Below are 16,637 nucleotides of genomic sequence, written 5' to 3'. Positions count from 1 at the left end.
AAATCATATGAGCTAAGTATATTTTTGGAGTAGTATTGAGCACCGATATGGGGATGCGAGTTCATATTAACTCAAGCCTCCATAAACTATGTAGTCATCATGGGTAGTAAATTAAATGATCATACTTTTTAGATGACTCATTAAGATGCTTTTAGCATAGACTAGTGGATCCACTAAGGTAAGCGTTCTATATGACGGCAAAGTATAGGATAGTTCTGGCAGCGTGGGCAAGACGATGTATCACCACTTAGGCTCATAGTGGTGGTTGTCGGTTAGAGAATCTCCCACAAAAGTTATATTACTTTTATATTTAAGTAAAGTTGAGTTTTGTTATTGCTTTTATCTTTAACAAACTAGTTGTTTACACTATTTTACAAGCTTTTATATATATTGCATGTGTCTTATTGCTTTATATTGAATTCAGTTGTTTATGAGTTAAACAGACCCAAGGTAAGTGTTCATTTGTACTCCTTTCAAGCTTAAGTTGTGGTTTAACATTCCAACTCGCATACTCGTACATTCAATGTACTGATGTCAGTTGGTCTGCATCTTATTATGATGCAGACACAGGTAACCAGGATCAGCATCCAGCACGCCGTTGATCCACTTGAGCACTCCAGAGTCAGTGGTGAGCCTCCTTGCATTCCGGAGGACTCTTTTATTTCGCTTTCATAGTTTTCTTTATTAGGATGTTGTGGGGTCTATCCCAACATCCATCTCAGTATTATAGAGGTTTCATAGACAGTCAGATAGTTAGTATTGAGTCTCTCATCTATGTATTTGCAGATACTTTGTTTTGAGACATAAGTTGTCATTTTGGCTAAGATGTTATCATTTAAACTATTGTATTGAGTTTATTCTATTGAGTTAAGTCTTCCGCTGAGTTAAGTAAGCCAGGCCAAGGGTCCGCTTGGGGCCAGCGATGGTCTTCGAGTGTCGGTCACGTCCATGGTGTAGCCTCGGGGCGTGACAGAAGTATTCGTGAAATATATTTTTTTATGGAGTCTTTCAAAACATTTCATATTTGATTCCAATGGAATTTTCCATAACTTGATTCCTATAGAAACTTACCATAATTTGGTTCCTAGGAAAATTTACCATAATTTTATTTCAAATATGGGTTTTCCATAATTTGTAGGAACACAATTTATGTACTTTTGATTTCTATAAATACACATGCTCTTACAATGGTTGATTGTCAACTTGAGGCATACCAAACTCAATTTTCATTACTTTTTTTTCAGCGCAGCACGCCTGCGGTAGAAAGTTCATAACTTGTTGTAGCAACATCGAAATCATGATTCGTTTGATATTCCAGAAACTAGACTCAGAGGACTACGACATATCCAAAATTCAAAATCAAAATCCTTCTGAATTGGTGGAAATTAATTTTTGAAGTTTACTATCAAATCTGTCTTTTTTTTTATAGCTCTATGCAGTCTCGCCATAACATCTCTATCTTGGTGTAGAAGATTCTAAATGACAAACGACTTAATTCTATAGAAATTATACATCAAAGCCTACAACATATCCAAAAATAAAGGTAAAACTCTTCATTGATTGATGAAAATTATTTTTTTGAAGTTGGTCTTCAATTCTATCATTATTGTTTTGCAGATTTGTGGAGTCTCACCAAAACATTTGTATCTTGGCGTAGGAGAGCTCGAGTGGAGAGCGATGTTAGGACCAAAAATAAGCAAGTGTAATGCGGAAGCTAGCAAAGCAAACCTCGAAAGACCATGAGTAAGAAGACAAACGAGAAACACACCAAAAGAGACAAATTTAACGTGGTTCGGTCAATTGACCTACATCCACAAAGGAGATGAGCAATCCACTATAAATATGAGAGTACAAAATATAGAGAGAAACAACCTCAACCAATTCACTCGGAATACAAGGAGGTACACAAAATTTTCCTCCATAACCGCAACTCTCAAAACCCTAGGACTACATTGTGAATGCTAATTAAGTTACAAGGAACAAACCTATATTTATAGAGTCCTAACACCTTTCCTACAAGAAAAGGACTAGTCAAAATATTAAAACCTTTTCCTAAAAGGAAAACCTATTTATGTAAGAAATCAGGGAAAATAAAACCCAACAAATCTCCCCTTTAGCCTGAATTTCTGACAAAATAAATTTCTCCACCTTCTTCGCATAATCTTTAGGATCTTGCATCTCTTCTCTATAATCTACTCCATCAAATCTACGTCTCGACACAGAGAACCTCTCTGAAACATTTCTCCAACAAAAATCTTCATTACTGTCAAAGAGGTTGCGGCTATAACTACACCCGCCTAGATGAACACCCATCTCTAACATGGCTCCATAATTGAATCATGACTTTGATACCACTTGTTAGGACCGAAATAGACAGGTGTAATGCAGAAGCTAGCAAAGCAAACCTCGAAAGACCATGAGTAAGAAGACAAACTAGAAACACACCAAAAGACAAAGATTTAACGTGGTTCGGTCAATCGACCTACGTCCACAAAGGAGATGAGCAATCCACTATAAATATGAGAGTACAAAATATAGAGAGAAACAATCTCAACCAATTCACTCGAAATACAAGGAGGTACACAAAATTCTCCTTCATAACCGCAATTCTCAAAACCCTAGGACTACATTGTGAATGTTGATTAAGTTAGAAGGAACAAGCCTATATTTATAGAGTCCTAAAACCTTTTCTACAAGAAACGGACTAGTTAAAATATTAAAACATTTTCCTAAAAGGAAAACCTATTTATGTAAGAAATCAGGGAAAATAAAACCCAACAAGCGACTCGATTTTATAGAAAATAGACTCTTAAGTCTACAACATATCCAAAAGTCAAAGTTCGTATGGATTAACCAAAATTGATTTTCTTTAAGTTAGCGATCAAATTGACTTTGTACAACATCATGAGTTTACTTATCTGCATCTTCGTCGAAGAGCCACATATTGATTTGATTGAGAATTTTGTCATCATCTACATGGAGAAAGAACAAAAATCTCTTAAGTCAATATGACCATATTCATCATGACGAGTGTGAGATCATATGACCCAATTTTCACCATGCCGACTTGAAGCTTCGTGTAATTGGCACCGTGAGACATATCACTTTTTTTTGTAGGTTTACGATGGACCAAAAATAGCCTTAATATCATATCATAAAAATGAGGGGTAATCCATATTGACGAGGAACCACTTGGTGCATCTTCGTTTGTAGTTGTGATTTTGACGACGAATCATACTTGGTGTAATATTTTAGCGATTGTGGCTTTGGTGGAGATGAACCACACTTTGTGCATCTTCTTTTGTAACCGCGACTTTGACGACGAACTACATTTGCATTTTATTTTGCATTTGCGGCCACACATGAAGCATCTACTTTTGTAGTTTCAACTTTGATGACGAACCACACTTGGTGCCTCTTCTTTTGCAATTGCAGCTTTAGCAACGAACCAAACTTAGTACATCTTCTTCTACAATTACGGCTTTGATGACGAATCATACGTGGATCATCTTCTTTTAGAGTTGTAGTTTTGATGACAAACCACACATGAAATATCTTTTTTTGCAGTTGCGGCTTCGACGACGAACCATACTTGATATCTTTTTTTTTGTAGTTTCAACTTTGATGATGAATCACACTTGGTGCCTCTTCATTTGCAATTGCGGCTTTAGCGATGAACCATACTTAGTACATCTTCTTCTACAATTGTGGCGTGGATTATCTTCTTTTAGAGTTATGGCTTTGATAAAGAACCACACATAAAATATATTATTTATTTATTTGCAATTGCAGCTTTGACGATGAACCACACTTGATGCCTCTTCTTTTGAAGTTGCGACTTTGACAACGAACCACACTTGATGCCTCTTCTTTTGCAGTTGTGACTTTAACGACGAACCACACTTAGTGCACCTTCTTCTAAATTGAAGTTTGGCGACGAATCACAATTTATGTCTCTTCTTCTGTAGTTTTGACTTTGCTGAGAAAGAGATTTTGGTGTAGTGTGTCCTAGTTCTGGAGAACAACTACTTGTCACATGATCAACTTCACAAATCAGACTTCAAAATATGCCCCCATGCCAAAGATAGAGGCTCACTTACGACTTCATCAACCCAAAAAAATATTTGAAGTGATGATGTTTAATGAAGAGGTGATGCGAACTTGATAAAGACATCTGAGACGAGTTGACAAATCACTTTTTGATGTTTGATTTTTTTTCCTACTTAGACATTTTGTATAGGATGATATGCCCATTTTTTCATCCCTTCCTTATGATGTGTAAAAACTCTTGCAATTTTGAAGCAATAAAATGTATTTAATTTACACTTCAATGCAAAACATGTGAGTTTTTTTTTCTAATTTGTCTAGGCCACTTATTTCAAGGTTTTCAACCTATTGGATTTTTTTGGACCATATATATTTAAACTCGTGAGGGCCAAAAGCAACAACTTGAAGATTTAACTCATTTTCATGGGGCTTTTCTGACTTGAAGACTTGACTTGCATTTGAGAAGCATCATGATTGAAAACTTAGCTCGAATTTGAAGATCTTCAAAACTTGAGACTTAGCACGAATTTGATGAGCTTCATGACATGTATTTTAGACTTGTGCATCGAGAAGAATTTTGACTTGAGATTTTGTTTGAATTTGATGAATTTGGAGACTTGAAGTTTCTGCTCAAATTTGAGAAACTTCTTGACTTAAAAACTTAGCTCGAATTTAATGAGCTTCATGACATATATTTTTGACTTATGCGTCAATGAGCATTTTGATTTGAAGATTTTGCGCGAATTTGATGAGCTGTGAAACTTGAAGATTTTTGCTCAATTTTGAGAAGACTCGTGACTTGAAGACTTAGCTTGAACTTAACGAGCTTCACGACATGAAGATTTAGCTCGGATTTGATGAGCTTTATGCCATGAAGACTTAACTCGAATTTGAGGAGCTTTGGCGCTTGAAAATTTGGCTTGAATTTGATGAATTTCACGACATACATTTTAGGCTCATACGTTAAGGAGCATTATGACTTGCAGTTTAGACTCGTACGTCAAAGAGCATGTCAACTTACATAGACTCTTCAATTTCGATTTCGGATGAAAACTTGTCTTCATCCTCAATGTCAATTATATTTCCTTTGTAAGTTTCGAAGTTGGACAACTCTTGATCTCCATTTGAAGTAATACTCAACTCCATATCATGAGCACACGTTGCTAGTTCTTCAAACATTTTAGGCTTTATGCCTTGCAATATGTAACGAAGATCCCAATGCATACCTTGGATGCATATTTCGATCCCAGAAGCTTCACTAAGGCAATCTTTGAAGTTAAGGCTCAAGCTCCTCCAACGATTTATGAAGTCAATGACTCATTTATCATTTCTTTGACGGGCATTTGCAATCTCTATCATACTTACCACACGCTTTGTGCTATAAAAACGCTTAAGGAATTGTTGTTATATCTGCTCCCAGTTATCGATGGAACTAGACTCAAGATTTATGTACCATTCGAAAGTAATTCCCGTGAGAGACCTAACAAACTGCTTAACAAGATCACCATATGTTCCAGCATTATTGCAAGTTTCGACAAAGTGTGCCACATGTTGTTTCGGATTTCCATTGTCGTCGAATTGCTGCAACTTAGAAGATTGGTAGCCAGCATGCATTTTTAGGTTATCAATTCTTTGAGAATACGACTTTACGTATACGAGATAAAACTTGGACGTGGACTCAGATTTATCTTTGATAGCCTTTTTGATGAAATCCTTCAATTTATCAATAGGAATCAGACCTTCGACAGATACTTGAAACTCTTTGATGATTGTTTCTTGTTTTGTGAAGGACTCTATTTTCTCATGAGTTTCATGAAGATTTTCACATAATTGGGTGGATTCTCTTTTCTCCATATTCTCCATCATGTTTGTCAACTTGGTAATTTGGACGTCTTGATCTTTGATGTGCTTTGATAGGCCTTCAACTGCTTTCGTCAAATTTGCAAGTTGTTCTTCTATGGTAAAAGTTTCGACCACCATCGCATTATCATTGTAGGTGATGGAGAATAACATTGATTTTCCAAACATGAGATGCAAACATGTTATGTGAGGTAGATCTCGTGCTTAAAATATCATTATCGGCTGAAGCGAAGGGCTTTTTGGATGTAGATAGGCTCAATTGGGCAAGAACCCTCTTGACCATTTCAGCGATGTCTTCTTTTGCGGCTTTTGCAGGAGACTTTACACCTTTTGGAGACTAAACAATAGCAGATCCAGATGGCACTAGGGAGGCTTGTTGTCCTAGCAATTTTGCTTGGTTCCTTGTGACAAGTCACATGATTCCTGTAGTAACATCAAGGATGTTTTTCACATCAATGCAGAATTTGGATCCATCATTTTTTGCGGATGCAGATGTAGATGCGAATGCAGATGCAGATGTTGATACAGATGCAGATCCAGATTTGGATGTAGATACATATTTTGAGTTGATCTTCTTGAAAGTCATCTCGGTGTTTTTTACCTTTGATTTTTTGGAAGAGAAGATATGAGAGGTAAAGATTGTCCCACTAGGCGTGCCAATTTGTAAGCGTCTAAAGTTTCGTCCCTGAAATACATCAAACAGGAAAGGAAAATAGCAAGCAAACAACAGTATTTGTATTTGAATTTATGTGAAGGTTAAAATCTTTAAGAAAAGATATGTAATCCCCTGATTCTTATCTTCACAGATGTTCTTGATTTGATGGAATACTTGCGGCTTAACACTTGGAGCGAAGACTTCTTTGGATGCGGAAGACTTGCAGATCACCACTGAGGAGCAAGGATTCTCTATGTATTTCTCTGTGTATGTTCTTTTTTTCTTCTTTTTCCTTTTGGTCTTACGAAGACCTCTTTATATAGGCTTAAGCTAGGGTTTTAGGGGTATTTTCGTCCAAGCAATTTTGGCCCTTGGACTTGAAGAACATGAGTTGGGCTCGTCTTGTCAACTTAATGGACTGACCCAAATGTAATTTGGACTTTATTTAAGTCATATATTTTGACTTAAATATTAATCCAATGTTATTAACCAGTAATTTGACTTGATCAATATATCATGAATTTATGGATTAATCCAAAATTTAATATGGATTTATCAATAAAATTTCACTGTCTACAATCTTTTCTAATAAGTTTTTATCTAAATGTATGATATTAATCTCTTCAGAGGTTTATTCTGTTTAGAATATGAACATAGGAGAGATCAAAATGTATGAAGTACAAAGTCTATTACTAAAAATAGCTTAAAGCTAAACTACATGAAAAATATCAAAAAAAAAAAACTTTTTGTGAGTTACTCTATATAACAGTTTTTGTACATGTCTGGACTAGGTCCTTGAAGATGTTGAAAATGTTTTGAAAGTAGAGATGATTCAAGTTCTATTGTTCATTAATTAGTATTTATTTGATTGATTATTAATCACAAATGATTATTTGCGAGATTTCTCTAATAAAAAGGGGAATGAATGGTAAGAAGTTGCCTATCGAATTAGAATGAGTGGATACATGCACGATCCGATAAATTGAATTGTGACAGTGGGCTTTTATAAAAATATGTGTCCTCTTGAGCATTTTCATTAAAAATAATAATAATAATGTTTGTCTAGAAATAGAAGGAGAACAAAATTGATAAGTTTTTTAAATAATTAAAGAACTATAACTGATAAGTGTATATTTAAGGGGTCAGTTTAAACGGAGATTATTTATGACATTTTCTCTCATAAGCTATATGTCAAATTGCATAAAATTGGGGTGTTGATTGCAAAGAGTAGCAAAATTTAGGGTGCAAAAGGCAAAGAGGCCGTGAAAATTCACAACCTTTTTCGGTGGGGGTAAGAGGACTGAGAAGAAGCAACGCAGCAATGGCAGCTGGACTTGCAATCGGATTTAGTGCTGTTAGGCCACCATTAAAGCAAGCACTAGGAGTGAAAATCCTCAATTACCAAAAGAGCAAATGGGTCTTTAGCCCTTTGGCTTTTTCATCATCTTCTTCTTCTTCTTCAACATCAAGAAAGCTAATACTCTATTCAAAGCCTGGTTGCTGTTTGTGTGATGGCCTCAAAGAAAAACTCAATGCTGCTTTCTCTCTTTCCAGTCCCCATTCTCTACACGACGTTCAATTACAGGTTGTAGGACAACTTTGCTGTATATGAACTTCCCTCAGTGTTTTTTTGAAGTTTGATTTTATGGGTTTTGACAGGTTAGAGATATAACTAGCAATCCTGATTGGGAGAAGGCTTACCAATATGAAATACCTGTGTTGGCTAGAGTGCGTCCTGATGGCACTGAGGTTAGATTAGCTTTTCATTGTTGTATGCTACTTGTGATACTGTTTGGACATAATAATTGTGGTAATTTTTATCATCTTCTGAGTGCAACTCATTGTACTAATTTTAATGTTGGTTTCAAAGAAAAATTGGGAGTCTATTAGTAGGGCGCTAGGAGAAGATGAAGGAAAAGGATTGCGAAAACATCTTTTTTCTTCCTCTTCTTTCTATCACTTAAAACCAATCAACTCTCCACGGAATGTACTACTTACCGGGATTTGTTTATCTTGCATGCAATACATGATAAATTCATCAAATTGTAGAGATAACTTTCATCATGTAGTTATGAACTCCACACAAGTAAGGACCCGTTTGGCCATAGATTTCCCAAGTAATATTTGGAGAAAAATTTGGCAAGTAGTGTTTGTCCATATAATTTGTCATTATTTGGCAAATATCCCAAATTTCCAAATACTAGTTTTTCTAGTATTTGGGCCAAATCTCATTATTTGGGATCTTTTAAAAATTGAAATTTTACACCAAACTTTTATCCTTTACAAAACACCCTCTATAGTAGTTGTTTGCGTTGTATTACACAATTTTTTTACGTAAACACCAACGTAGTGATGAAATATTCAATGAATATGAAAGTTATGATATGGTTGTTGATGAAAATGATGAACAATCGGCTCAAGACTTTGTCTACTTCACGATGTATGGAATGATGCTTGTTGCACTCACTCCAAACTACCACATTGCTCCAGTTTCATGAAATCTACTTGTTATTTGTTGCAACGAAGATCCAATTGACTTGTAATACAAACTTATGGTTAGTTTTGATAGTTTTTAAAACTTATGGGTATAAATCATATTTTTCTAAAAAAGTGAAATATGTTTCCCAAATACTATGGCCAAACACATGGTAAAATTTCACCCAATAAATATTTGCCAAGAATATTTGAAAATCTATGGCTAAACACTAACTAAGTGTGGCGCTGGATCACCTCCTGTATGAAATGATCCAGTATTTTTCAATAGTAGGTTGGATTGCATATGTGGCTACTTAAAGTTTCATGGTTTGGTATGAAAATTAGAAAAGAAAGAGGGGAGCTTTTTCTGCAGAGCTTTAGATATGAAAGAGCTATGGCAGAGCTCAGCCCATGGATGGCTTGAGCAATGGAAGCACCAAAATCTCTCCAATGGCTTTCATGTGTGCTCTTAACTTACATTTTTTTTCAATTTATTCCATCTAACCAGTAAAAAGTAAAAAAAAAAAAACCCAATATTTGATTTATCCAACAGGAAACAATCAAAGATAATATAGAAATTTTTAATAAATGGTTATCTAGCAAACAACAGCTACTTGAATTGGTTGAGTGGTCATTCACATGTTATTCCAATGGAGTTGCATTGGTTCTCAAGAGCGTTAACTTCACTAGGGATGACTAAGACTTTTTCGACAAGCAAAAGAGTGCTGTATTTTGGTGAATGTTGAGTCTTGCTTGAACAAGAATGATAAGAAGGCAGAGAGATAGAAGAGATAGGTGTGTATGGGAGGCATGAAGTCCATTGGGTGGTGGATCTTCCAGTATCCAGAACATGAATATAAGTAGTTTCTTGAATCCTAGCTTACCATCTCCTTAACTAAAAATAACCCTTTATCATTATATAAAGGGAAAGGGGCAAATAAACTCCCCAACTTTGTTTCTCCTCTGCTGTCACACATGAGTTAGAAATTCTAAATCCTACTTTTATAAGGGAAGAGAATAATGGAGTGGTGTCATAATGGAAGAACATCAGATGCCATGAAATTGGTTCTTCCTATCATTGATAGAGATCTGAAATAGAAGAAGTAAATATAGTTTTACAGTCATTGAATAGTGCAGGAGATTGAAACCAATTGGATAACACATCTCTTGTAAATCTTGTAGCTTGTATTTTGATTGAGATCTAAATTTTCATGCGGTTTTATCGATAAAGAAAAATACATTCGCATTTAAGTGTGCTACATTGTACCACTTGTTGCAGTGACTCCCCAAGTATCTTTATACTCCATTTCTTCATCTCTTGATAAGTTGTAATATAAGCCATATCTGTGTACTGAGAGTTTGTACACTGGTGCACTCAGTAATTTTATATTTAAACTTTTGAATATTGTAACTCATGGACTGCAGTTCCCTCGAAATCAGAAAGTGAAGAGAAGTTTTGGTACAATTAGTTAGTATGCCTTTTGTTTTCAAAGAGAGGACTAGGCAAGATCCATGAGTTTGGAGTTATTCAGCTTACTCATCTTGAGGAAGATTTTTTTTATGACTACCTGACAGTTACCTAACAGTTGAACATCCAAATTAGTGTCCATGTTTGGCTGATGTGCTTCATCAAAATCTCAAAAGCGTATACACAAAACATGTTGAACCATCTACCCCACAAAAAAAAAATGGAGGCAGAAGGAAATCAGTTAAAGGGTATATCTTGCAAATTATTATTTTTTTATGACAAGGGAAACCCGCAGCCGCTACCCTTTGGGTGCGCACAGGGTAAAACCCCCACTCCTATGCAGTAGCTTGCAAACCACACTGGAGAGGTAACCTGCACTAGGCAAAATTTTAGATATCTAGGCTCAAACTTATGGGATAAAGGTATGTTAGATAAAGATGTAAGGCATAAAATTAAAGATTGGATGGTTGAAATGGAGTTTTATGAGAATTTTCATATGATAGGAAATTACCTAACAAAGTGAAAGGTAAATTTCTACTGCTCTTCTTTGAGATCAGCAATGTTTTACGAAGTAAGACAAGTATTGTGGGAATAGAGATGTTAAGAGTAGCACATATAGAGGATAAAGTCTGATAAGGTTGCTTGAGATAGTTCAATCAGGCTTATGTTTTTCTTTCACTAATGCACCTGTCAATATATTTGGCGTTGTGATGATCCAAGTATCTCAAAGAGGATGAGATCAGTGTTATTAAAAGCGAAAAGCGTAAAAAAGCTCTAAGGTCAGTGGGGGCTTTAAGCACAAAGCGCAAATAAAGCGTGGGCTTTAATAGAAAAAAGGCGCAAAGGGTGAAAAAATAAAATGTGTATGTTTAGCCCAAAACTAATAATTATAAACATGAATGACAAATATATGACCAAAGAAATTGAATTTTTTATGATTAAGTGAAATATCAATTGTTTAGTGTCACTTCTTCATAAGAGGCTCATTGAAAAGGAAAGTTTTTCTTAGAACTTTGATGATGACACTGAAGCGCACATAAAGCGAGGCGAAGCGCTCAACACGTTTTGAGCCTCGCTTTAGGGCTTAAGCGCGCTTAAAGCGCGCCTTTGATAACACTGGATGAGATAAACTTAAATCACATGAAAGAAAGTTGTTTACGGATGTCAAATAATGCCAACTAGTGGATGTTTATGCTTAGTTTTGTTGTTACACTACATGAAATTTGGTGCGTATAAGTCATCTTAGTTTTATAGATACTTGTAAGTCAGTGTAGAAATAAGTGTGAGTTTAAGAGAATTTCTAGTTTATTACAAAAATCATAATTTGCCTTAAAAGAAAAATTATTTAGTATTAAAAATGAATAGTACAAGAATTGAGCAGGATGGATATAGAGGTTTCATATAGCAAACCTTAGCTAGTTTGGAGTTGAGGCATAGTTTGTGCATTGATTGTCATATAAAATGACCATTGACTATTCAGAGAACCTTATATCTGCTTTCTGGAAATGTCTTCATTTAGTCTGTATACATAATGTTGGTTTCTCTATCGTCTCTTTTGTGTGGAGCTGCCAGGAACTACTGAATCTATATTCAAGATCATATGGTGTTTTGATGATTGACAAACATTGTACAAGTGACAATCTATGCACAAGAAGAAAGAAATATAAGAACCAGGTCCATAGTAGATCTCCAACGAACGGTGAAGTTGGCAACACTGCGGGGGAACTGCTCAGAAGACCTGTTCCTCTCAGAGAATGGAGACTGTTTTGAGTCGACAAGAAGAAGCTATGCCACATGCACAAAAAGGAAAGCCTGGAGAATTGTAATTATTCTTAATTCAATTCTACAAGGAACAGGAGTTCAAGAATCGGAAAGTTACCATAATTGAACATATGAAATTACCATAGGATTTAGAGAAGAGAGGTCGTATGCATGGAGTCAAATCCATGTCATATAAGGATTGATTTGGGGGTTTTACCCTGTGCGCACCCAAAGGGTAGCGGCTGCGGGTTTCCCTTGTCATCAAAAAAAAAAAAGAAAAAAAAAGGATTGATTTCTTTGAAATTCTTGGTTGGATTGGGATGACTACAAGTGTCTATTCTACTCGTATATAAAGCCCATTGAAAATGCTGAAGAAAGCTGACCATCCACAAAGAAATATTATAGAGTTAGAGCAAAGTCTGCACGAGAGAGTCTTGAGGAAAGAGAGTCAACTGCAACAACGAGAGAACCTGTTCCTATGAAGTGTTCCTCTCAAGTTATATCTTTACTGTTCTTGAGTTGTAATAGTTAGATTCTTGTGGTTTCAAAACAAGATCTGGAATACATTCTTAGTTGACTGTACTAGGTGTTGTTTTGTATTGTAAAAGAACTTCTTTGACTGGGTAGAGTCATTGAAGAGTTGGAGAGTGACCAACACTTAGGGAGAATTGTTGAGGGTAGAAGCAGGAGTGGTAGGGAAACAGTTCCTAAGGTGTACAAGGTAAGTGGTAGAAGGGAAGTTGTAACCTTAAATTGCTAGAGTTCTAGTGAAGAGTTGAGGAAAATCCTGTAGTGAGAGATCGTGATTTTTGCCTCCCTTGAGCAAGGAGTTTTCCATGTAAAAATCCTTGTGTTGATTTATTATTTCCCACTTTACCTTTATGCATAGTTACTCAAAGAACCTGATTCTTTGAGACAGTAGGTTGCATCAATTTAACATTTTGGTCATGGTGGTCTTCTCTGTTGACTAAACAAATATGTAGTGGTCTTAAAAAACTTCTGGTGCATTATACCTTAAGGGATCATTTGGTACAAGGGATAAGAATTAATTTTAGGATCAGTTTATCTCATGTTTGGTTGGGATAAAATCGTAGGATAACTTATCCCGGTATTGTGGTGTTATTTTTATCCCATACTGAGGGTGGGATAACTAATCTCGGGATAACTTGTTCCCCAACCAAACGAGCCCTAAGAGTTCACTTGGTACATGGGATAAGGATAATAATCTCAGGTTAAATTTGGGATTAACTTTATTCCATGTTTGGTTTGAGGTTAAATTAGTTAATCCCGGGATTATTTTATCCCACCATTTGTACTAGAATGGTAGAATTACTATCCCATATAGAAGGTGAGATAAAATAATCCATGGGATATTATCCCAACCAATGAGATATCTTATCTCATCCCGCGTACCAAACGACCCCTATAAGATAAGGAAAAAAACTATCCTTGTTCAGTGCTATGAGGTACTTTTTGAGTGATTACAATACGGTGCAAGTTGAATGCTCTCTTTCCCCAATCAAAATTCTCAAGCAGTTGCATATTGCGGAAGCTTAGTTATCCCAGTGCCTTGGTTAACAATTAACTTGTCATTAACAACCTAACTTATCACTACATACGGTAAGTGCTCCATAAAGAGTTGAAGCTGCCATAGGCAATATATCCTCTACCATGTGAACCTTTGGTTTTTTTCATGCAGTTATTCTTTCATTTATATAACATGTTTATGGAAAATTACAAAATGTTGAGATATGAATTCTCATCACTGAATGTATTGCGCAGGAGGTACTTCCTAGATTATCTCCTCGTCTAGGTGTTGAGGCCATCCACAAGAAGATTGCAGCTGCATTGACTGAATGAGCTTTCTCTCAATAACAATTTTGAAGCCAGTCTTTGCTCATGCTGTAAGTGTGAGAGATAATATGGAGAACTGTCTTCTTCTTCCTCTCCCTTTTACTGTGTATCTTGCAACCGTACCACCACCAAACCTTGAGACTATGGTGGACATATACAGTTTGACTGTGTAATACGCCATAGGATACCGACTATGAACTAGATATTTCTACATTTTACCGCTAATGAAGCTTGTCGTTTTAGCTCCATTCTTGGCACAAGGTGATAGACAAAAACTCTTGTTAAAATCCAATTTGACAGAGGTAATATTGTACTAGATAGGCTTCATATTTTGTCCTGACAAGTGCAGGGAAACAGGTGGGCTGACTTGGTAGATATCCAAATCTTACTAAAAACTCTGGAGCATGATATAAAAGGACGGCGTTTCCAAATCATCCTACAACTTTGGAGCCATTTACTAAAAACTTGGCCTTTGCTGGTGTTTGCACATAAATGATTTGGTGAATATGCATAATCTTTGGTTAATTTCCCACAAGATTACCTTAGGTTGCTGGTCTATGATGAAGACTTAAAAGCATTCAGACCTAGCGTTGATTTCTTTTAGTGAAGAGAGAAATTTTCTTGTGAGTTAAAACTGCCATTGAAGATAAAGAATTCCATGAATAAATACTTTTAAGTAATACCATGGATAAAAATCATGACAAATAGTGATTCTTTCACTTCAATGATTTTGCTTCTTTTATTTTTACTATTTATTTTCTTATTTTATGCCAAATTGTGATGAAACACTTGAGTGTTTTTATTTTATTTTGATACGTGGGAAGACAATCATATAAGGAGAGATGAGGAAGAAAGGGAGTGAGGAGTGAGGAGAGATGCCTTCAACGATATACTCATTTGATACATCTTCTCAATCAAATATATATTGGAGATGTATTATTGCCTTCTCTTGTTCATCAACTTGAACAACTCAAACCTCATTCTTCTGCACGTGGGAAGTGTTGGTTTTAGAGCTTAAATTGTTAATGTAATGTATAATTACTATATTTTTATAAAATTACATTTAATGTGTGTGGCAGATATAGAATTGAGGCTCCATACTTAGATTATCTAAACAGTAGGAAGTTTCAAGAATCTTGGGTCTATTATTCAAGGAAATGGGAAGATTGATGAGGATGCCACCAACTTTATTGGTGCGGGGTAGATCAAATGGAGGCTTGCATCCGGAGTCTTGTGCGATAAGAAAGTGCCACCAAAACTTGAAGGCAAGTTCTACCTAGTGGTAGCCAGACCAACTATGTTCTATGGGTGGACTGTTGGCTAGTCAAGAACTCTCACATTCAGAAGTTGGAAGCTGCAAAATAAGGATGTTGCAATGGATGTGTGTGTAAGATCCAGTGCTTTTTCTCTAATCGTGCAGAATATATGTGGCGTAGTATGGCATGGTCATATGAGGTGTATATGACTTTGTATCGTACATTGGAGATTAAGATTGCAAGTAGGTGGCAATATCAAGTAACTAAACTAAAGTTTTAGGTCAAAGGGACCCCTCAAACAAGTTCATGATAAAAGAAATGGCTCGGGTAGAACTTCACCCGTTTGAAAGGTTTAACTTGTCTCATACCTTGTGGATAAGCCTATGAGTGCAAAACATGCTAATAATAGTGTGTTATGAGGTATTATAATAGCACAAGGGTCGTATGTTAAGTTTGTAGGTCAAGAATATTAGTGAAACTAAAGTCGGCAAAAGTTATCGAAGTTTCTCTAATAATATTTTCTTAACTTTGGATCAAATGTCTTAGATGTTTTCTCCCAATATACAAAGAGTTAGAAGGCCTATCACCCATTAAATCGAATGCCTACGAGTCTAGTTTGCAACGCACAAAACACCGTATCCAACCGACATCGGAGTAAAAGGTTATGAGGGTTTTACTACGGACTGTCAGGGCAGAATTCGGGTTGGGTAAAAAATGTGGTATGTCGGCTTACTCAACATTTTAAGCCATGAAAACATTTCATTTTACTTCCAAACCATAAAGAAAGCTTAAGAGAGAGTTCCTATGGAGTACTTGCACGATGAACGTCAATTTTTGACGATTTCTACCATTAAAGATTGCCCCCGTGCCTAGAAACGTGATCTTTGCACGTGGCAATCGTTTTCCCCTTCTATTAGCTGCGTTTGGAGAAAGTTTTTGAAGAAATAAATTTGTAGTTATTGGTGTTTCTTTAAGGTTTACACTTGGTTAACTAAGGTAATCATCTCAGGACTCTTTTATGATTGTTTTTATGAAGTTCTACGGACATTTCGGCAAGTTGAGGCCATTTGGCAAATCTGTCGATTTAAGAACAATTACGAGCTGTTTATAGGTATGTACCAACTGTGTATATATAGTGTTTGCGAAGTTTTGGACATAAGAAACAACTTTTGTGAAGGAACTACAGTCTTTCGAGCGTTCATTAGAAAGTTATGTTAAGGCTATTCCCTACTTACGGCATGTTTCCTTAAAGCTTAGGAGT

At 35.9% G+C, this 16,637-nt stretch overlaps 1 protein-coding gene across 1 annotated transcript; it reads left to right on the top strand.

Annotated features, from left to right (window-relative positions):
• Nucleotides 1–7,802: 7,802 nt before the first annotated feature.
• Nucleotides 7,803–14,436, top strand: LOC102591682 (uncharacterized). Its single transcript, XM_006351833.2, has 3 exons — nucleotides 7,803–8,147; nucleotides 8,222–8,311; nucleotides 14,049–14,436. The coding sequence occupies exons 1-3, from the start codon at nucleotides 7,884–7,886 to the stop codon at nucleotides 14,124–14,126; spliced, it is 432 nt and encodes a 143-aa protein (XP_006351895.1). The 5' UTR covers nucleotides 7,803–7,883; the 3' UTR covers nucleotides 14,127–14,436.
• Nucleotides 14,437–16,637: the final 2,201 nt, after the last annotated feature.

This window comes from Solanum tuberosum, unplaced genomic scaffold (assembly GCF_000226075.1).
Source record: "Solanum tuberosum cultivar DM 1-3 516 R44 unplaced genomic scaffold, SolTub_3.0 scf00134, whole genome shotgun sequence".
In the NCBI taxonomy this organism is placed as follows: domain Eukaryota; kingdom Viridiplantae; phylum Streptophyta; class Magnoliopsida; order Solanales; family Solanaceae; genus Solanum; species Solanum tuberosum.
The sequence above is the reverse complement of the archived record's forward strand: the minus strand, read 5'-3'. Positions and strand labels throughout refer to the sequence as shown.